Below are 21213 nucleotides of genomic sequence, written 5' to 3'. Positions count from 1 at the left end.
TTGACCTAAGATGACCCGGCCAAGACCTTGAAATTGGGCATCATTGGCTTTCTCTCATCACGGGCAGCATTCTCGCTCTTCCACGAAGCTCTACCTCGATCAGGGGCCGAAAGCATGCCTTAGCGTTACGTTGGTAAGCGTTTTACCTTAGCGACCCGTAAAATACGAATAAGAGCTAGCCTACAGCAACACAGCATATTCGATAGCTTTTTTAAAGCTCTTTCGCCAACTTCGCCTCAGATATGACTTCGGGTCTATGACTTGTGTACCATAGAGTCCAAACAGCTAAACGGACGGATTTTGCCGAAACATTTGTTATGTAACAACCTATGATTCAGTGAATGTGTATGATATTCATGTTATCACCATCGTTTTTGTTTCGTCGAAACACGTCGCATGGCTTACAATTTGAACTCGAATAGAAAACTTGACATCAGGCAAAGGTCATGACTTGACTAGAAAAGAGCCTGCTGCATATGGATCGATCTGTGTTACTGAGCTGAACACACTCCAGGTGCTGTCATCGCTCTACAACGTCTCCATTAAAAGTTGTCGAAAATGTGTTAGAGACCTTTGATGACCTAATCACTGACCATTCCAGTCACCACTGGTCATTAGCTGCACCTTGTCTCTAAAATGAACAAGGTGCCATGGCTACAAAAGTATCTAGCGTTTTCAGCATATTCTTTCAAAGCAGAAGGCAGGGCTGCGGAGTCGGAGTCGGAGTCGGAGTTGGAGTCGGTCGGAGTCGACAGTTCTGCCCGGAGTCGGAGTCGGAGTCGGAGTCGCCATAATCCTACCGACTCCGACTCCGGAATCGGAGTTAACGCTGCATGGCCCAACGTCATGCACTGCACCTGTATGAGTGACGATACTGCGCTCGAAATTAGATTTTGTCGAAACACGGCAATTATTCTGCTTTGGAGGAACGTTTTCAGCGAAAGAAGCAGAAGACGGTGAATTCCCCAGAACCTGCTTTTTAATTTTGCATGCTATTTTCAATGCATATTTGCAACGCAAAGCCTTGTAATGCATAAGGGATCGTTCCAGGCAAGATAAAAACATCTCAATCATGAACCTCAATATCATGATATGGATTTCAATAGAACCATCCGGAGTCGGAGTCGGAGTCGGAGTCGGAGTCGGAGTCGATTTTTGAAGCCGGGGTCGGAGTCGGAGTCGGAGTCACCTTAAAATCCATCGACTCCGCAGCCCTGGCAGAAGGCATCGTGCTTTTTCCCATATCTTATCATGATTGGTGAGGTCACATACCTATTTGACCTGACTTCACTTCTCAGATGTAAAATCCCAGATCCATGAACTGTTGGCACTTATAATCCCATTCATTACACCAAATTTCAGACTTATAGGAGTCAGGAGATAATCTATAGGAATGACAAGATTGCAGTTTTAAGAGGCATTAAAACTGAACTTGACATGACATCGTGACCTGACCTCAGGTGACCTGTGCTTGATTTTTATGCACGATGCAAAATTGATGTACAATAAGATATACCGCTGCTTTCGCGGCGCTGCGCGCCGAAGTCTTTCTCCGGGCACACGAAAAAAACGGGAGTGTGGCTAAAAACACCCCTACCCATCAAGACGAATACCGGAAACCCGACCCCCCCCCCCCCCCCCACTCAAAAATCCGTGGCGACGCCCCTGCAGTCTGACGGGACCAAACTACCACTCGAACTTAAAAAAGCGGCACAGCATTCAGTGCCTCTGACCACCCTCATTCGAGATAGCGTAGCTCCCCGAGCACTCCTCCCGTAAGCGTATCGCACGCACTATCCAAGGTCAAGCGGCGTGGCCAGCTCAGTCACGTGACACGTCTGAGAGGGAGGGGAGGGGAGGGGTACATTTACATTGCCATATGTCCCAGTCATGGAGCCAAGGCCATGCGTTCTCTCGTGTATGCCGAAGAGGCGAACCGAGTGTGGGAATGACTATAGACGTTAAAGAGATGTGGGCAGCTTTCGGTAGCAGTAGACGGAGCTTTTGATAAAGTGCTGCGATGATGAATACCTATTGAACGGTGTGCACCAAACATTAAAGGTAAGAAAACTGCCATAAACCATATGTATGAGGACCAGCGGGAAGGTACTGCACTGCCCGTCAAAAGTTTTAATGCTACATTTAGGTGGACTGAGTCACAATTAATGAGCTGCTTGTCACGGTACTTTTAACTAGTGGTTAACCTGCACTTGTAATCCGTAAAGTACTGGTGAGTGGTGAGGGACGGCAGCAACAAAATTATACAACGACTAGTAGAAATGTTTAACGAACTGAAAGAGATGAGCCACCAAGCGAGACACAGACTTCTGATACGATACGGTACACAGACGTCTGATTGAGCGGTGATTCATACGACAGGACGCATTATCCGGTGGCTCGCAACTGGTCCATTTACGTGCGCTTTTATTATGCGCAAGGAACATAGTCCGTAAAGTTGCAACAGAATTCATGTTTTAACTTCTATAACGAATTCAAGATACTTCATAGTATACCTCAGAAGATACCTCAGTTCTCTTGCGGCCTCACAATTTATTTAACCGTGTTATATATTGAACCCATTTATACCCATTCGTGCTAGCATCTTATTCTTGAACTCATTCTAGACTAGTGGTGTCAATCGGAACTCGTATCTTTGGAATTCCGATTTTGTCCAATGTCCAATTCGAAATTCGTTTGGACAATGACAGCATGCTTTGGACAACTTTGGACAATCGCTTGCTACACCTCAACATTTTTATAAAGTAATCGTGTTTAACATTGATTGGCTATTAGAAAGCTCAGCTTTCGATATGATTACCACTTTTGAGCTGGTAGAGATACATTTAAAGCAAATTAAATAACGGTGTTGAGTGTTAACTATTGCGTAGATGTCGGACATCTTTGGACAAATGGCTGGCTTGGACATTTTTGGACGGACGGTCGACGTAAGTATTGGACGTTGGACAGACATTAGACATATGCTTCCTGAAATTGACATCACTATTCTAGACCAGCCGTTACGACCTAGGCGACTACCGAAGATGCAGAATGCGCACACCTTCTACACTCACATGGGCCAACCTTCCAAATGGGTGCCCGGTACACGCAAACACGCAGTAATATCACCGTGATAGCCTTATCCAAATCCTCGGCTGGTTTTACGTCATCTGATACCATCAGTCAATACCGGCGCTGATAGTGATGGCGGTGATAATCACTGTAAACCCCGCTAATTGGTTCAAATTGGGATGTGTGACGCTCGAAGTGGCGACGACATGCCGGTCAGGTAGGCTTGTTGGACGCTAGTGATGAATATCGGATAGGTTTAGTCGTAAACGCTGGGCATTTCGGGGAATTTTTGAAACACATTTATTGCATCGGCTTGAACTCCTAAGCATAGGTGGGGATCCAGAAAAACCTTCTCGGACGCTGCCGGGGGCATATCCCCGAAAAAAGTTTATTCAAATTCGAAAAAAGCTCCTCATATTTCCATTCCTTGTGCGCTGTTGTACAGGTCAAACTTTTCGCAAACGAAGCGCTAAAGCGCTCGCGTTCATTTATCGGAGCCCGTGACATCAGTTTGACTGTCGTCTGTCAGCATTGTCTATACGTTAATTGACGGTGGCGAGAGACCAATGTTGGTGTAGTCGATCAAAACCGGTCGGCAGTTTGTGGGCCGTAGCTCCTCTATAAAAATGTAAGTAGGTATAATATTATTTAGTGGCCGAGAGCCGTGAAGGATGCACGGCTAAATCGTGTTCCCGGCTGTGGCGGGAAGCGGTCGCGCGTCGGCGCGCGAGCAGAGCAGAGCAGAGCGCTGGGCAGAGGGTGTGTGTGTGGAGCGCGGCCGGAGGCGCGGCTGGTTGTGTGTTGTGTGTTCGGTCAAGCTGAGAACACAGGAATACAGAGACATGCAGTAAGACCGGAGGCTGTATCTGAAGACTGAGGTGTCTTACATTGGTGGCAGCGGTGGTTGTGGTTGCGAACCGGGTTGTGTTGGCCTAACACAGTCTTGGCCTGATAAATTGTTTGACACGGAACCGATCAGCTGCGAGCTGTTATATAAACATTTGATATTTTTTTCACGCCCCAAGTGATACGCAGTGATTTACGACGACGTCGTGATTATCTCAAGAGGAAATGGCTCACTTCGCGCCACCCAGGTATGACGGTCGGGGGTCATTTCGTCGTTTCCGAGAGGATTTTAAGAGTTTTTGTGCCGTGCAGTCGTTCACGGGTGAGGCGACTCTGAACTGTTTGCCGCTGTGTCTGGATGGAGCGGCCCGAGAGGCGTTCGACACTTTTGAGCGTCCTGCTGACGGCTCAATCGACACTCTGCTAGACCGTCTCGGAGCCGTGTTCCCGGACGCTAGCGCCTTGGACTGCCACAGCGCGCTGCAGGCGCTCAAATTCGACCCGACGGCTCAGTCACTGGACACCTTCATTGTTCAGCTGCGCGGCCTGGTCACTGCCGTGTTTGGCGCCCACTCGCCTGATACGCATCTCTATCACTATTTCCTGGCCGCCTTGCCTCAGCGGTTGGCTCATGCAGTGGTGTCTTTGGGATCTCTGACCTTTGATGCAGCCGTAAAAAGTGTGCAAAACGTGCTGGCTGCTGATCGTCTGTCTCGGGGACCGGTGGGCCAGGGACAGCGCGTGTGTGCAGTGGGCGGCGATGGCGCCCGGTCCGAGCCCGCCCTCGACCAGGCGGAGGCTGGGCCGGCCGGATCGGACTCAGAGCGACCGGGGGTGCGTAAAGTGGGAGACGAGGCTGCAGAACCATCAGTGCTGGAGCAAATTCTGCGCCGCATTGGGCAGCTGGAGTTGCAGCTGGCTGCTACTAACCGGATGGGACAGATGAGGCATGACCGGGCCCGGGGACGACAGGAGTGTGACGTGTCAATGCCCATATGTCTGTGTTGTGGGGAGACGGGTCACGGGAAACCAGATTGTCGTTTCCGTCTAGCCAGGTGCTTTGCCTGTGGGAAGGTGGGCCATGTTCAGCGCACGTGCCGCCTCTCGGGAAACGCCGGAGGGGAGGGCGCTCAGGGCGGCGCGCGCGCTCCCCGGTCACTCGGCCGCCGGGACCGAGAGTTTTGAATAACTGCGCTGCATCGGCGTCGGACATTACGGTCAAGGCAAAGGTTAGTGAGGTGCCAGCGCAGCTTGTTGTTGATACAGGAAGTGCTATAACAATAGTTCACAGGCGGATTTATGATCAGATTTCAGCGCGTCCCCAGCTACAACGTTGTGACGTCACCGCTAAAACTGCAACTCAACAGCCGTTGCGTCTGCTCGGTCGGTGTGCAGTGCATTTTGTTATCGATAATGTGTCATACCCGCTCTCTGTGTTTGTATCCGACGAAATCGGTCCCATCGACTGCCTCCTGGGCATGGATTTTTTCGCGCAGTATCCGTTTGTTCTTGACTTATCGACGAAGCAGCTGACACCTGCAAACCAGGTGAACCGTCAGCCGGTCGCCACGGTGTTGCCTGAGCGACCGACGACTCGTGTGTGCAGGGTGTCTGTACAGGAAACGTACGCTATACCCCCAAACTGTGAGGTTGTGATCCCCGGCCATGTCGATGATGCTGATTTTGAGGGAGAGGCTGTGTTCATTGCCGACGTCGCAGTCAGTGGGTTGACCTTCCTGGACGGACTGGTTGATGTGAAGCCGGGCGGCAGTGTTCCGGTCGTGGTGCGTAACGTGACGTCATCCTCGGTCTCGGTGTCTAAGGGCAAGGGCCTAGGATCAATGGAAGCCGACTTCTCCATTGAAGGGGAGGGGAATGATGCAGACAATGGGGTGTCAAATGGTCCCAGCTCTGGCGCGGGTTCCTTGGAGGATTTGGTCGATCTGTCTGATGTGTCGCTAACGAGTCAGCAGCGGGAAAAGTTCTTTGCTCTGTTGCGCCGGTACCCCTCGTTGTTCTCAGACCAGCTTGGTCACTGCTCACTAGTTGAGCACGTAATCGACACGGGCACTGCCAAGCCGGTGCGATCAGCTCCCAGACGAATTCCCCCACACCTGGAGACAGAAGTAAAGCAGCGCGTGCAGGATATGGTAGATCAGGGGGTGCTGGAGCCGTCTGATGGCACTTGGTCATCACCGGTAGTCCTGGTGAAGAAAAGAGACGGTTCTGTGCGAATTTGTGGGGATTTTCGAAAACTTAACCGCGTGTGCCAGGTGCCAGCCTTTCCAATCCCAAGGGTTGATGTCCTACTTGACAGTCTGGGAGGTAACTCTTTGTTTTCGGTGCTCGATCTAAAAAGCGGGTACAACCAGATGAGCATCCGAAAGGAGGATCGATCCAAAACGTCCATCACGTTGCCGTTTGGGCTTTGGCAATACACAACGTGCCCATATGGCCTCAGTGGTGCCCCGAGTTCGTTCGCCAGACTGTTGAGTCTTGTATTGGGTGATTTGGCTCCCACTGATGCAGTGAGCTACTTTGATGACATTTTGGTTTTCTTTTCTCTGGCGATTTTGACACGCATCTTTCACGTCTTGAGAAGGTGTTCCGTCGTCTGTCGGCTGCGAATTTGACTCTCAACCTCTCAAAGTGCAAATTCTTTCAATCAGAGATCACTTACCTGGGTCACGTGGTGTCGTCTGATGGGGTCAGTCCCGATCCAGAAAAGGTAGACAAAGTAAAGGATTGGCCGGTGCCTATGAATGAGAAGGCATTGTCACAGTTCTTGGGATTGGCAACGTACTTTAAACGGTACATCAAAGATTTTGCTGCTATCGCGGCTCCGCTGCATCACCTCACCAGGAAAGACGTAGACTTCCATTGGGATGCGGAGGCTCAGATGGCTTTTGACTCGCTAAAGGCGGCGCTGTGCACGGCTCCGGTTCTGAAATACCCTGACTTTTCCCCGGGAGCGAGCGAATTCGTACTAGACGTGGATTGTTCAGGGTCAAAGATGGGCGCGGTTCTGCTGCAGAGGGATGGACAGGGTGAGCGGGCAGTGGCATTTGACAGTAAAAGCCTGTCTAAATCCCAGCGGCAATATTCAGTCACTAAAAAGGAGCTACTCGCAGCTGTGACGTTTGTGCAGCAGTTCCGACATTACCTTTTGGGTCGTAAGTTCACGCTCCGCACAGACCATGCCGCTCTGCAGTGGCTTGTGAATTTCAGAAACCCTGACGGGCTTCTGGCGCGGTGGCTGGAGATTTTGGGCGAGTTTCAGTTTGAGATTGTTCATCGGCCAGGTAGGCTACATGAGGCTCCGGATGCGCTCAGTCGGAGGCCGGACCCCACGCAGGAGGTGTCTACACAGACAGACACAATGGATTTTCAGTCGCCTCCCGTCGCAGCTCGCCACGTTCAGTCCATGTGGCCTTCTGATTTCATGTGTTCGGCGCAGAACTCAGACCCCGCCATGGCGGAGGTGAAGAGGCAGCTTGCTGGGAGCACACAGCGGCCCTCCCAGTCCTCCGTGTCAAAGGGCGCTCTGCCGTACTGGAGGCAGTGGTCACGTCTGCGTTTGATTGATAATGTTCTGTACAGAGTGTTCCGGGCTGGGCCGAGGGGGCATGACCAGCTGCAGCTGGTAGTCCCACCCCAGCTCGTGCCTGTGGTGCTGGGGTCGCTTCATGATGGTCCGTCGGGTGGGCACTTCAACGCTTCAAAGCTGGCGAAAGTCGCGCGACTCAGGTTTTGGTGGCCGCTCCTGGAGCGTACGGTGACTGAGTTTTGCGAACAGTGCCGCCGCTGTGCCTCGCGAAACTCTCCGACTCCCCGCCCATGTGCGAGTATGGGGCAGTTGTCTGCGTCCGAGCCGATGGAGCTGGTGTCCATGGACCTTGTGACCAACCTGCCGGAAACCGCTCGAGGCTACAAACACCTGCTAGTGATCACTGATCACTTCACACGCTGGGTTGAAGCGTATCCCCTCGCGGATGAAAAGGCTACTACGATTGCGAATGTTCTTGTAAATGAGTTTATTTCTCGTTTTGGCGTCATGAAACGTGTGCACTCGGACCAAGGTCGGAACTTTGTCGGTGCGGTGATGAAAGCTGTGAGCGAACTGCTCGGCATTCAGCAGTCTCAGACATCCAGTTATCACCCTATGGGCAACGGGATGACTGAGCGAGCCAATCGCACCATTTTGAACATGCTGGCTAAGTTTGTTGAGCAGCACACGGAGTGGGATAAGCATCTTCCGATGCTCATGCTCGCCTACCGGAGTCAGGTGCACGACAGCACGGGATACTCTCCGTTCGCCTTGATGTTTGGGCGAGAGCCCCGCCTGCCGGCGGAAGCCTCGCTGGGTGATCGGCCGGTTGTGGATCGGGCCCCAACCTTCCCCCAGTACATAGACGATTTGAGAGAGACACTCCGACTTACTTTTAAGGATGTGGTTAAGCGCGATCAGCTGTCCCATGACCGCAACAAAGCTTTGTATGAGCGCAGAATGAACGAGTGGTCGTATCGCCCGGGTGACAAAGTGTTCTTGTTTCGCAATGTACCGAAGCGCGGTGAATATCATAAGTTTGTGAGGCCTTGGCGTGCGGCTGAGATCATAGAACAATGTGGACCAGTGAACTATCGAGTGCGCGAGGAGGGAAAGCGGCGCAGTCTGGTGGTGCACCACAACCGCTTGAAGCCGGACAACACAGTGGAGCGCCCGCCGGCTGTGAGTGAGGGGCACAGGACCGCGACAAGAGCGCATGGGTTGTCTCTCTGGCGAGATGTGCCGGGAACGCCCATTGCCCGGCCCCATAGTGTGCCTGGTATGGGTGGGGCGCCAATTGTATTTCCGCCCCAAGGTGTCACAGCTGGCCGCTATGTACCGCAACCTGTTGTTTTGCCGCACGTGCCGATGCCGCGTCTGCCCGAGATGCGACCTGACTGTGTGCCGCCACCTGACCCTGTACCGCTCCATGACGCTGTGCCGCACCGGCCGGAGGTACCACATGTTCCGCCGCCGTCCCCGCCGCCGCCGTTCGATGCCGAGCCGCCGCGGGATGTGGATCAGCGGCCGCGAACTGTCACCCGTTTCGGGCGTGAAGTACGCCCCCCGAAACGGTTCAACCCTGCTCACTGGTCTTTTGATTAAGCGTTTGTTGTGACTGTCGTTGGCATATTGTTCAATAGGAGGGGAGGAGTGTAAGTAGGTATAATATTATTTAGTGGCCGAGAGCCGTGAAGGATGCACGGCTAAATCGTGTTCCCGGCTGTGGCGGGAAGCGGTCGCGCGTCGGCGCGCGAGCAGAGCAGAGCAGAGCGCTGGGCAGAGGGTGTGTGTGTGGAGCGCGGCCGGAGGCGCGGCTGGTTGTGTGTTGTGTGTTCGGTCAAGCTGAGAACACAGGAATACAGAGACATGCAGTAAGACCGGAGGCTGTATCTGAAGACTGAGGTGTCTTACAAAAACATACAAACCGTCGTGAAGAACGACAGAACGAATGGAGAATAACCACTGAGAAAAGGGAAAGCACGGGGTTCGGCAGATCCTTAACATAGCACAGAGTGAGTTGAGTGACCAGTATGTGTATGTTAGCAGTTAAAATTGGCGATGTTGGAACCGAGCAATTAATGTGTTCCTTTTCCAGCGTGCTTATCCCACTGGACATTCTTATTCAGCACTCCTGAAATTTGATAAAATCAAAAGCGATAGCGAAGCAGGTATTTAAGCACCTAAATAAATAGGACGTTAGACATCTTCATCTATCGTAACATTTCACATCGACAGCCAAAATCATAACTATCGCCAGTCACATGTTACTTACCCTGTTATTCCGCCTTTGGCCGCCCACTGCACCGCTCACTCCTGTGGTCCACCGTATACGTCCACCACTGACACACTGCCCTCGTACGCCGTAGGTCCCGCGGCTCCTTACGGGCCCCGCCGAGCAGACACAGCCCGCCCGACTGCCAGGGCGGCCGGCGCGAGCTCACAGCCCCCTCCCCCTCCCCCGCGACCGTCAGCTGACTGGGGGGGGGGGGGGGCAGAGCCCGCAGACGGCAGTCAGGTAAGGAGAGATAGGCGCACGGGCGGAGGTAGGGACAGGAAGAAGGGAGGCGGAGATAGGGACAAATAGAAGGTGTATGTCTTAAAACTCGGGCGAATAAATCATGCATGTAGGCTGGTACGGTAAACCAATACGGGAAAACCGAATCATTTGCTTTTGATTGATGTAGATGTATAAGGATAGCCCTCTTTCGCGGGGAAAGGGGCATGAGCGCAATTAATGGTGTTTTATAAAACACACAAAATGGTCAAGATAGGAGAGGAACTCGCATGCTTGCAGAATCAACATCTTCGCAGTAGCCAGTAGGTCAGGTTTTTCGTTTGCCCCAAACCAGAACTTTGGAATGGGGAGCTGACACGTATAGGTCTCTATACCTACTCCTGTATTCCTATTAATGATTTGTTGTTTGACAATAGCGCTTGCTGAAATAAATGATGTAAAATGTTAAAGTAAATGTAAAAATGTTGCGATTTTTATTAATCGTAAAATAGACGAGATTGGCGAAAAAGTCGACCTAAGACACAAATGCTGACACGTCAGTCTGACCTTTCTTATATGTTCTTTCAAAGTGATATCATATCGCACAATCTAATTGTGGCGTTTGTGTCTTTCTAATTTGTTTCTTATTGTTAAAGGGCCTATAAAGACAGGGCCTTGCAACGCGCGACGAAGGATGAACATACCAAAAAATCAAATATTTCACCATGTAGCGGTCGCACGAATGACAAGGATACATACCAACTCTCCCAGGATTCAGCTGAGTCCAAGCCCCACCTTCGCCTTTGTCTGTGTAACCGCTGACCGCGTTCGACACCTATAACTAGGCGTCTGGTTTCTCGTTACCACCCAACCTGCATCATATTCGAACCAGAGCTCCGGTATGCTCCGCTCGTGGTTAGTGGCACATGTGAACCGGATCCCGGAAACGTCCATAAGTCAGGTAGGGTTCAAAGGTTCGATAGCTGGAGTGGAGTCTAAATGCGCAGATAGGCTGGAGAGTGGAGGTGCTAACTCTGTTGAGCAGAGTGAGCCGCAACGTTAGTTAACATCGTCGGGTCGTCCGAAGCTCCGAGGCCATTGTTTGAAATTGCTGTCATAAATCCACGGATCATCGCCCTAATCTCGTGAATTCACTCCACTGACCGGCTCAATTGCAGACGTAAGAAGCCATGGAGCCTTACCGACTCTCCCACTCTGATCGGCGACCCTACCGCAGCATTCGCCAGAGAAGAATTAGCAGACCAAGGTTCAGTTGATTGAGCTGGGGAATGGAACATTAACCCACGAGCCGCTGGGGGGGGGGGGGCATAAAGTTGCCCCCCTTTACGTTTTGTGAAATACCTTCGAAACCTGATGAGCTACGAACTTGAAACTTGGCATAGCTTCAAATGAATACCTAGGCAATGTTTGAGGAAAGTTTGGTGGCTGTAGCACCTAAGATGACGTCACAGTGACGTCATAAAGTTTTGTCGTTTTCCGATATGGACCGTTTCTGATGACGCTGAGCATGAAACTCAACTGTACCTAAATGAACTAGACAGCACCTGCTGTCATCCTAAAACATCTAACTACACTTCCATCTAGTTTCTGACCAATAATCTACCCTTTATATTCGGTCCCATATATCTGATGTATCGTGAGGATTATGAGAGTCTCAAATCTATAACTTCACTTATGACGTCACTGTGACGTCATTTCAAATGGGGTCGACACCAAATTTGGACACAACCTCGGCTAGGTATTCAGGAAGATGTGTGCAAAGTTTCGCTTCTCTATCTCTTCGCGTTGCGACGATATCGTCGCAGAAGTAAGGGGGGGCAACTATATGCCCCCCCCCCCAGCGGCCGGCGGGTGACGCGGAGGCCCAGCGGCCGCCGGGTTAATGCCGAAGAAACGTTCATGCTCTAAATTCGGGCCGTGATTTAGATAGGTATTACTCCCAAAGCTACGCTGCCAGTTCTAGACGTGTTATCGGGTCCATCTGGGGCTCGAATTCCACTAGCGCTCAGCCAGAGAAATGATTGAGTGACCATGCATAGAAACACGGAACAGTGAATAAAAACGTGCGAATGGCATCGGATGTAAAAGGGCCAGTCAATAAAAACGTGAACTTAAGAAGTTAAACTTGGCACGCTTGTATCAAGCTTAAATCGTAGGTCAAGCCTTAATTTGCACGAGTTACTACTTACTACTCATTAAACCAAAATCCTGGGCCCGCCCATGTCACCACCCTCAGACGTCCGCCGGTATCCACGCCTATGCCCCCATCACGCACCGCAGCAGCCGAGCCGCTCCCGAATCGCTCCCAAGTCGCTCCAGAGTCGCTCCTGGCCAATGAGCGAGCGGCCCTGACCTCCATCTCTCGCCTGGCGCACAATGAAGACTGGAGAACCCCCGCGGCCGGTGCAGTGATGGGTACTCGGAAGATGTGGTGGGTACTAGGAGTGATGGGTACAGAGATGGAATGAGTTCTCGAATCTACAATAAGAGGAGCCTGTTGACGGACTGGGCCAGGGGACGGCAACAAACCACATCTGACGCCCAAAGCATAGTCATAAGATATACCACTTGGATCGCTATCGTGGTGTTTCACCGGTGATAGCAGCACGCTGCTATTATACGTGTCAAATTAGGTTTCCATGGAGACGTCAACAAGCCCATTGCTCCAACACTACCACAAGTGTGACGTCAGCTCGCGAAATGGAATAGCAGCGTGCTGCTATCACCGGTGAAACACCACCTATACAATATACATCCAGCGCATGGCCAGGGCCCTGGTTCACGGCCGACGCTGCTAGCACACGTGTCAAACTGGGTTTCCATGGAGACATCTCCAACACTGCCACAATCTGTGACGTCAGCTCGCGAAATGCGATAGCAGCGTGGTAGCAGCGTGCAGTGAAACACCGCCCAGTCTTTCCCACCTCTTCAGATAAGTATCCCTTCCACTATAAAGACTCACAAACCCCAGTCCAGCGCTAGAAATTAATAAAATGGCAAGACTGAATCTGTCTGAAACAAATCATCCAATACCCAGTGCGAGTTATTAACCCGAAATGATCGCAACTCGTCGGAGCTCGGATGAACAACTAGCAAGACACCTAGCCGTACAACTTCTGACGTCACTAAATCGAACTTGGAAGTCATGTCAATGATTGAAAGCCGTAAGCGCACGAAGCATAGATTGGTACTTTGAGAGACAACAGCTATGTTGCAAGAAAAACCTGTCATGAAAATCAAACAATTCTATTTTCAGTTTTCATCAGCTCTCACAGATGATAACAGTAGCATCTGGCGACTACTTTACTTGGCAGCTCCCAATCACCATTCTCTCAGAACAGCGCAGTGCCAGCGCATACGTAACCTTCAAAAAAGCCGTACAAAACAACCAGCACAAGTAAACGACGCAAAATGAAACGAGTTGACTGGCAAAATACAATGTCACGGAACAATCGGCAATAAATGCCAAAATCAACCTATCTATCGACAAAACAAAAGCACAACTCAATTGATTCGAAAAGGGGACAATGGCTTCCATTTAGCATTCCCGCTTCGAAAAACACAACCTTTGTACTTCGGACACATCGTACAAAATCACTTATTCTCGGCATTTAGTACAGAACATATCAAAACCAACAGCCTCACTATCAAATCTCTATGAACCTCCAGAGCTACCACTTGACTGGGAGATTGTTCAGCCTGCGTGCTTTGCCGGTTGCCTAGCAACACGCCGGCGATCCTACAGCGTAGAACACGTTTTATCCATCTCAAGCGAACAAGCGACCGGGCCAGGGCAGTGACCAAGTGGCAGTGAATGGGTGTAACAATGGCTAGATGACGGCAGGACATTGACGTCATACGACGCGGGACGTCACGTCAGTACCTACGCCGTAGTGTAACTGTTAGCTCAGTCGAATGGGTGTCCGATTGGCAGTACCTGACGCAGACGGCCGCCATTCACGGAGCCGCCGCACGGTACCCGGGACACACGGATGTGAGGACTTCAACCTACGTAGACTTGTCAAAAACCTGCCCTATCCAGCAGCACCTACAGATGTACACTAAACCATTGTACAAATGTAACACGCTACCCGACTATTCAGCCTCTTCTGAACACAGGCGTTAGCTGCATAGCTCGTTTACACCGCTGGCGCTGGTCACCGGGTCCCGAGTAGTTCCCTCCACCCAGGTAGTGTGGCAGTGTGTTCCCCGCCCCAGTAACCGCACCTCGTCCTGTGTCTCAGGAGTCAGGAGGGCGGCAGGATCTCCCTCTGCTTCTACAGCTCGTCGGCCGGCTCCACACAGTCCAGCTGGTCCTTGGTCTCGGTGTAGAGGTGGCAGGCTCTCCCTCTGTACCTAACTATATGGAGTCGGCCAGCTCGACACAGTCCAGCTGGTCCTTGGTATCGGTGTAGAGGTGGCAGGCTCTCCCTCTGTACCTATATGGAGTCGGCCAGCTCCACACAGTCCAGCTGGTCCTTGGTATCGGTGTAGAGGTGGCAGGCTCTCCCTCTGTACCTATATGGAGTCGGCCGGCTCCACACAGTCCAGCTGGTCCTTGATCTCTGTGTAGAGGTGGCAGGCTCTCCCTCTGTACCTATATGGAGTCGGCCAGCTCCACACAGTCCAGCTGGTCTTTGATCTCGGTGTAGAGCCGCTGCAGACTGAGGTGGGACACCAGCAGAGGCAGCAGCTGCCGACACAGACGCGCCGGCATAGGGTCAGCGGCGAGACAGATATGTACACACAGCGATTGTGGCTTGATAACGCACAGTCATCGGAATACGGAAATACGGTACAGACCTCATGGCACCCGTGTGACCTCGTTCGAAATATCTGGTACTTATCAGTCAAGCTGCGGAACCATTTACAAGACCACGCATTTTCCATGTTACACCTTTCATGGGGCTACTAAAATCGAGGCACTTGAGTTTCATCGAAATACATAACTGAAATGACGCAAGCGAGGGCAACAAACCACCCAAATGCAAGCAAGGACGATAACAGTCCGAAAAAGGCGTAAGGTCTCCACTGGCGGTCGCAGCCGCTAGCAAAAGGGGGGGGGGGGGGCCAAAGTCATACTCGCGGGACATAACATTTATCAGTCACCGGAGGGGGGGGGGGGTGATCGGCTAATTTTTTACGTCCACGAGGCGCCGCGCAGTTGGCATTACTTATGCTTCATCCACCTCATTCTTGCGTGAAATCTTTAAGCTCAATTTAAGGCAAAAGCACCAGTTCCATTTCCCGTCCCACGGTGTTTCCACAGGTCGGGCAACTGCACCATGGCGACGGATCGGTGTAGCATATACTGGAAGGTCGGGCACGCGGATTCATGACCTTACCACAATAAAACAATTCGGAAAAGTACGGATACCTCTGGATTTGAACAAGCATGTGAAACCCAGAGAGCATTTTCAGACTATGACATTTACCCATATAGATGTGTAGCGGCGGGAGAAAGTAGGTACACCGACCTCTGGAGACCCCCGGCCCCACAGGTTCCTGGTTTTCAAAATTGGCATCTGAGGGCCGCGCGCGACTCGCGCGGGGCCTCGCAACGGCTCTATTGGGACTCACTCAACCTGCCTTATAGTCCTACTGCTAAAAAGACTGTCCCTGAGCCCTAAGGACTTAATCAGTCTCTGCCAGCCCCAGGACCCACACCGGCTCATGGGGTCCCGACGTCGAAATATTAAGGAATCTACGCGGGACCATCAGGACGTAAAGTAATCTCGATCAGGACCAACTTACGGCTGTGCAGGAGTCTGCGTGAGCCCTGTGATCTTCAGAAGCCCACCCATGTATGTTTTTACTTAGAGGCCAGTTTAGGGCCCTCAGAGACCAGTACAGGGCCTGCAAACTGCAAAGGCCAGTAGTTTGAGACCATCAGAGACCGAGTTGGGCTCTCAGAGGCTTATGTCCTACTCATTACAGGCCAACATGGGGCCCTCAGAGGTCAGCGTGGGGCCCTAAAAGACCGGAATGAGCCGTCGTTGGAACCCAGAGGCCAGCAGAGGGCCCTCAAAGGCCAAGATGAGCCCTCCTCAGAGGCCAATGCAGGCCCTTAGAGGCCAGCGTCGGGTCTTCAGCAGCCAATGCGGGGCCCTCATTGGCACCTAAATGTTCGTCTTGGGGCACCAGAGACAGCAATAAGGTCACTAGAGACCAGTGTGAGACCCTCAGACGCCGGTTGGGGCCCCTGAGGCCGGTTAGGGGTCCTCATAGGTCAGATGTGGGGCCTCAGAGGTCGATATGGGCTCTTAGCGGTCAACGTGGGCGCTTGACCGCCACTGAAGTTCCCTCAGAGGTCAGTGTTGGACGATCAAAGACCGGTGTGGGAGCTATATTAATAGCTGGGCGTGTTTTTTTTTTTAGCCTCGTGACGATCGAATCAGGGCCAGGGTCCCATACACCTATCGGGGGGCCCATCGCTTGCTTGAGGGGGGGCAAATGATATGATGGCCCCCTTTATGTGCCTTGGGGGGGGGGGGGGCATGGCCCTGATGCCCCCCGCGACCGCCACTGTGTATGTACACATTACATGCATACAGGCCTCTGAAATTGCATACTAGCTAATGCAAACTCTATGCAGGCCCCGGAGATTCCACACTAATCCTTCAGAAACCAAGCCGGCATACGGCGTCACCACCGGGCTTCTGAGGTGCACCGCACCAACCCATGAGGTCTTACTTTAGTGTCGTAGAGCCACGCTCATTTGGCAGGGCCCACCCGCCACTGGGAAGAGGGTCTCATGCCAGCCATTGCTGGGCCTACGAGAGTCTCAAGTAAACCCACGCTGATATTCCATATAAGATCCGGCCATACTCGTGAACCGGTGCCAGCGACGCTGACCGCCAAATTGACAGAATACGAAACTGAGCCCACACATGAGTGAAATTTACATCCTTTGATGGCGCAAGAAAGAAAATGAAACATACAAAAAGCTTTTCTAGGACTTTTGTTCGATCTGAAAGGTGGGGCCAAAAGATAGTATGGCCCCACCTTTCAGCACCAAAGGGGGGGCCATGGCCCCCGTGCCCCCCCCCCCCCCTGGGACCGCCTATGAAGGTCTCACAAAGTGTTCTTCCGCCTATGTCAGTAAAACTTTACCCACCTCTTTGAGCAGTGTCCTGCCGTCTGTACCCACCTCTTTGAGCAGTGTCCTGCCGTCCAGTACCCACCTCTTTGAGCAGTGTCCTGCCGTCTGTACCCACCTCTTTGAGCAGTGTCCTGCCGTCTGTACCCACCTCTTTGAGCAGTGTCCTGCCGTCTGTACCCACCTCTTTGAGCAGTGTCCTGCCGTCTGTACCCACCTCTTTGAGCAGTGTCCTGCCGTCTGTACCCACCTCTTTGAGCAGTGTCCTGCCGTCCAGTACCCACCTCTTTGAGCAGTGTCCTGCCGTCTGTACCCACCTCTTTGAGCAGTGTCCTGCCGTCCAGTACCCACCTCTTTGAGCAGTGTCCTGCCGTCTGTACCCACCTCTTTGAGCAGTGTCCTGCCGTCTGTACCCACCTCTTTGAGCAGTGTCCTGCCGTCTGTACCCACCTCTTTGAGCAGTGTCCTGCCGTCTGTACCCACCTCTTTGAGCAGTGTCCTGCCGTCCCTCTTTACCCACCTCTTTGAGCAGTGTCCTGCCGTCCAGTACCCACCTCTTTGAGCAGTGTCCTGCCGTCTGTACCCACCTCTTTGAGCAGTGTCCTGCCGTCCCTCTGTACCCACCTCTTTGAGCAGTGTCCTGCCGTCCCTCTTTACCCACCTCTTTGAGCAGTGTCCTGCCGTCCAGCCCCAGCTCAGCGGTCGGACTGGCGCTGAGGCTGGCGCCGGAGTGGGCCGGCCCCAGTAGCCGCTCGCAGAGGTCCCTCAGCCGAGCCTCGTCCCCGCAGGAGGCCAGCTGACGGAACAGAGCCGCCAGCCACAGCGAGTACTCGCCCGGTGAGCCCAGGGCCACCGCAGCGGCCACCTGTTAGAGGTCAGGTCACGGGTCAGAGGTCAGGTCAGAGGTCAGGTCATAGGCCAGAGCGAGTTTCGCCCGGCGAGCCGAGAGCCACCGCAGCTGCCATCTGGGGTCAGGTCACGGGTCAGAGGTTACAGTGAGTACTCCCCTAGGGAACCAAGAGCCACCGCAGCTGCCACCCGGGGTCAGAGTGGGTGAGAGGCCGAATGCAAAATAACACGAGCTACGGGATAAGGGATAAAAAACCCGCAAGATTAGTAAAGCTTAGATGTGTGAGACAGAGTCGAAGGCATAGTATACCTGCAGATGCGGGATGATTACATAAGAAAAAAATAGCATTGTTTCCACACGCAGGATTGTTCCCACATAACACCACCCGCCAAGGCAATTCATATCGCCATCTCAAGTACACGGACGTACCTGCGAATCGAGGAAGGAGGCGGCGGCGTCGGCAGCCAGCTGGGGGTCGGCGGCGGCGGCCGCCAGGGCGGGGGCGGCGGCGGGGGCGGCCGGCCGCAGCCGACGCACCTGGGCCATCAGTACAGCCAGCGCCTGACCGCTGGCAGGGGCGGCCGGCAGCTGCGGCTGCACCTCGGACAGGGCGGCGCCCGGCGCACGGCCGTCTGGGGAGAGAGCGTGTGTGAGATAAATGAGCTGTGGTGCCTCAACTACTAACTACTAGGTCATAATGAAAGTATATCACCCTAGGCATAAAAAGAGACGAACGAAGACTACTTTACGAGAGCTCGAGAACAAAAGGAGCATCGTGTACTATTATACCATCAACACACTTCTCAAGTTTCCCTCCTCAAGCAAAGATGTTCCATCCGTTTCCGACCCACTTCTGAGAGCCCATGGCCCCGATTCTCTCATCCGCTTCACTTGCCATTTCTGTCCTTCCCTCCACCACTCTCTTCCTCCCCTCACTCTCCTCCTCTCACTCTTTCCCCTCCGCCACTCACCGGTGACCAGCTGCCAGCCGGCCATGGTCTCGCTGTAGAGGTACGCCCTGCCTGAGGACACGACAAGTACCGGCCGCCCGTCCTCGGTCAGCGTACAGCCCGTCAGCCGCGCGCCGCCGCGCAGTAGATGCGCCGCCGGCTCCCGGCGCACGCGCGCCGCCACCGCGCGCACGTCCCACGTGCTCACCTCCGCGGCGCACGTGACCACCAGCACGTGCCGGCCGCGGGCGGCCACTCGCGCCACGGGCCCCGGCATGGCCAGAGGGGGCAGGAGGAGCCGGCCGGCGCGAGAGAGGCAGAGCAGCGAGCCGTCGGCAGTCCAGGCCAGGCAGCGCTCCTCGCAGCAGCGGAGAGCCACCGCCGGGGAGGAGAGCACCGTCCGCCAGCGGAACTGAGGGCGGGGGGGGGGGGGGGCAGCATTCAACAGACAGCAGCGGAGAGCCACCGCAGGGGAGGAGAGCACCGTCCGCCAGCGGAACTGAGGACCGGGGGGGGGGTATGTAAAATACTGCACCATCAGATCAGTACAAATGGCGAAACAGATTCAGTGACAACAAAATGAAACAGCAAGAACGCTACACAGGGCGCATTGCATTGATTGTTTCACATTTTTGCACACAGTGTACACTTCTGCTCAGTGCTCACCACAGCAGTCCCTTAAACTATGACCTTACAATGCCCCTAAAGATCCCTCTGACCCATCCCCACCGAAAGGTCAGCAGCATAAGTCGTAGATGCCCTCTGACCCGCACCTATCGGCAGGCGAGCAGAAGTCCCGGCTCTGACCGGTCCCACTACTGACCTGTGAGCTGACCCCTGTCAACAGGTCTCTGATACCTCCCTCGGACCCGTCCCCACTGTTCACCTCCGCGCCCTGCCGACAGGTCAGCAGGTGCAGTCCGGCCGTCCCGCCGTGTTCCGCCTCCAGCTGCAGTTCAGGCAGCTCGGGACCGGCGGCCGGCAGCACGGCGGTGAGTCGGCCGGCCGCCGCCAGAGGCGCTACTATCGCCCCCGGCGCTGTGTAGGTGGCGCTGACGGCGGGCGGTGGAGCCGGCGGCGGCGCCGGTGGAGGGGAGGTGTGGAGCCGCTTGGAGGCCACGCGGAGGTCGGTGCTGGCTCGCCGCTTGACCTGAGGGACGAGGGTCGTAATAGGTCACAGCAAACGACCAATGCAAAGCTCCTGGCTATCGCCAGAGCAGACAACCTAAAAATTTACGTTGAAGCTGTACATTTTTTTTTTTTTAGAACACCGACAGTGGTATTCAAACAATGTTTGCAACTGTTGGTTTCCAACTATTTCATATTTTCATTATGCATGACTTAAATTAAGGTCCTATCGAAATCTCAAGTCAGGACTGCCATTGTAGGACGTCTTCCGTATCATTAAAATCCACCGTGTCAGCCCCTTACTACGGCTAACACTGCGCCCCTTACAATCACTCCCACATCCCCATTCGACCCCCGCGCTCACCGCTATGGAGGCTGCCTCAGGCGCCGCCGCCGCCGTCGCCGCCGGTGGTGGCGGGGTCGCCTCGACGGCTGGTGTACTCAGCTGACTGCGGCTCTCCGATACCTGGGCAGAGCGGAGAGAGTGAGGGGTGAGCGTGCGGTGTGTGAGAGAGAGGGACACGTACATTTTGGAGAGGGATGAAACGTTAGAGGATCCATAATCATGCATGGATGCTGAGGGACATTCACGGCACAAAGAAAGGGATGGATGTATCGTCTCAGACATTGTGATATTTATTCACTTTCGATGATAACACAGAATATTTGCTTTTAGAATATTTGCTTTTGTGTTATCATCGAAAGTGAATAAATATCACAAAGGGATGGATACTAAAGAAGAGAGACGGATACATGACGAGAGGGAGATGTGAGGCGGAAAGGGGATGCAGACGGAAAAAGTGAGCGATAAACACAAGGAGAGCTGTATGGAGACAACATATTCAATTTTCGAAGGGACGTCAACAAGCTACAGAATTAGGTGTCTGAATGCTTGCTAGAATGAATTACAAATTCGAAGTGGTGAATTACCTACGCCTCGTCCTCCTCCTTCTCCCCACTTGCAGGGTAATCACCTATCCCTGATCTCCCCATCTTTTTCTCCTTTTCCTCCATACATTGCCTACCAGCTGCAGATAAGCAGAGTGACGACCCTAGCCCGTACTCCTTCACCTCCCTCCGTATCTGCGGATGACCATCGTATCCAGTCTCTCGACCTCCACAGTAGCGGCGGCTCCTCTGCCTCTCTCTCTCTCTCTCTCTCTCTCTCTCTCTCTCTCTCTCTCTCTCTCTCTCTCTCCTCTCTCT

The 21213-nt window shown here is 53.2% G+C and overlaps 2 protein-coding genes across 3 annotated transcripts in view; both read right to left on the bottom strand.

Moving 5' to 3' along the window:
- The window catches only part of LOC122365298 (short-chain dehydrogenase/reductase family 9C member 7-like), a 28738-nt gene extending 18826 nt beyond the window's left edge, over nt 1-9912 (bottom strand). The window contains exon 1 of one of the 2 annotated variants that reach the window (XM_043336410.1): nt 9738-9912. The gene's annotated coding sequence lies outside the window, so the exon portion shown is untranslated. The remainder of the gene's footprint in view (nt 1-9737) is intronic. The other variant, XM_043336411.1, reaches the window with a different exon arrangement.
- Nucleotides 9913-13210: 3298 nt separating this feature from the next.
- Nucleotides 13211-20473, bottom strand: LOC122365305 (protein HIRA-like; the record flags this gene model as incomplete). Its single annotated transcript, XM_043336423.1, has 6 exons — nt 13211-14673; nt 17741-17944; nt 18359-18561; nt 18901-19291; nt 19766-20029; nt 20372-20473. Coding segments are annotated over 6 exons (1260 nt in total), but the record flags the coding sequence as incomplete, so codon positions are not given.
- Between the last annotated feature and the right edge of the window lie 740 nt (nt 20474-21213).

Source organism: Amphibalanus amphitrite, unplaced genomic scaffold (assembly GCF_019059575.1).
Source record: "Amphibalanus amphitrite isolate SeventyFive unplaced genomic scaffold, NRLGWU_Aamphi_draft 000729F_arrow, whole genome shotgun sequence".
In the NCBI taxonomy this organism is placed as follows: Eukaryota; Metazoa; Arthropoda; class Thecostraca; order Balanomorpha; family Balanidae; genus Amphibalanus; species Amphibalanus amphitrite.
Note: the sequence above shows the minus strand (reverse complement) of the source record. Positions and strands in the feature narration are given on the sequence as shown.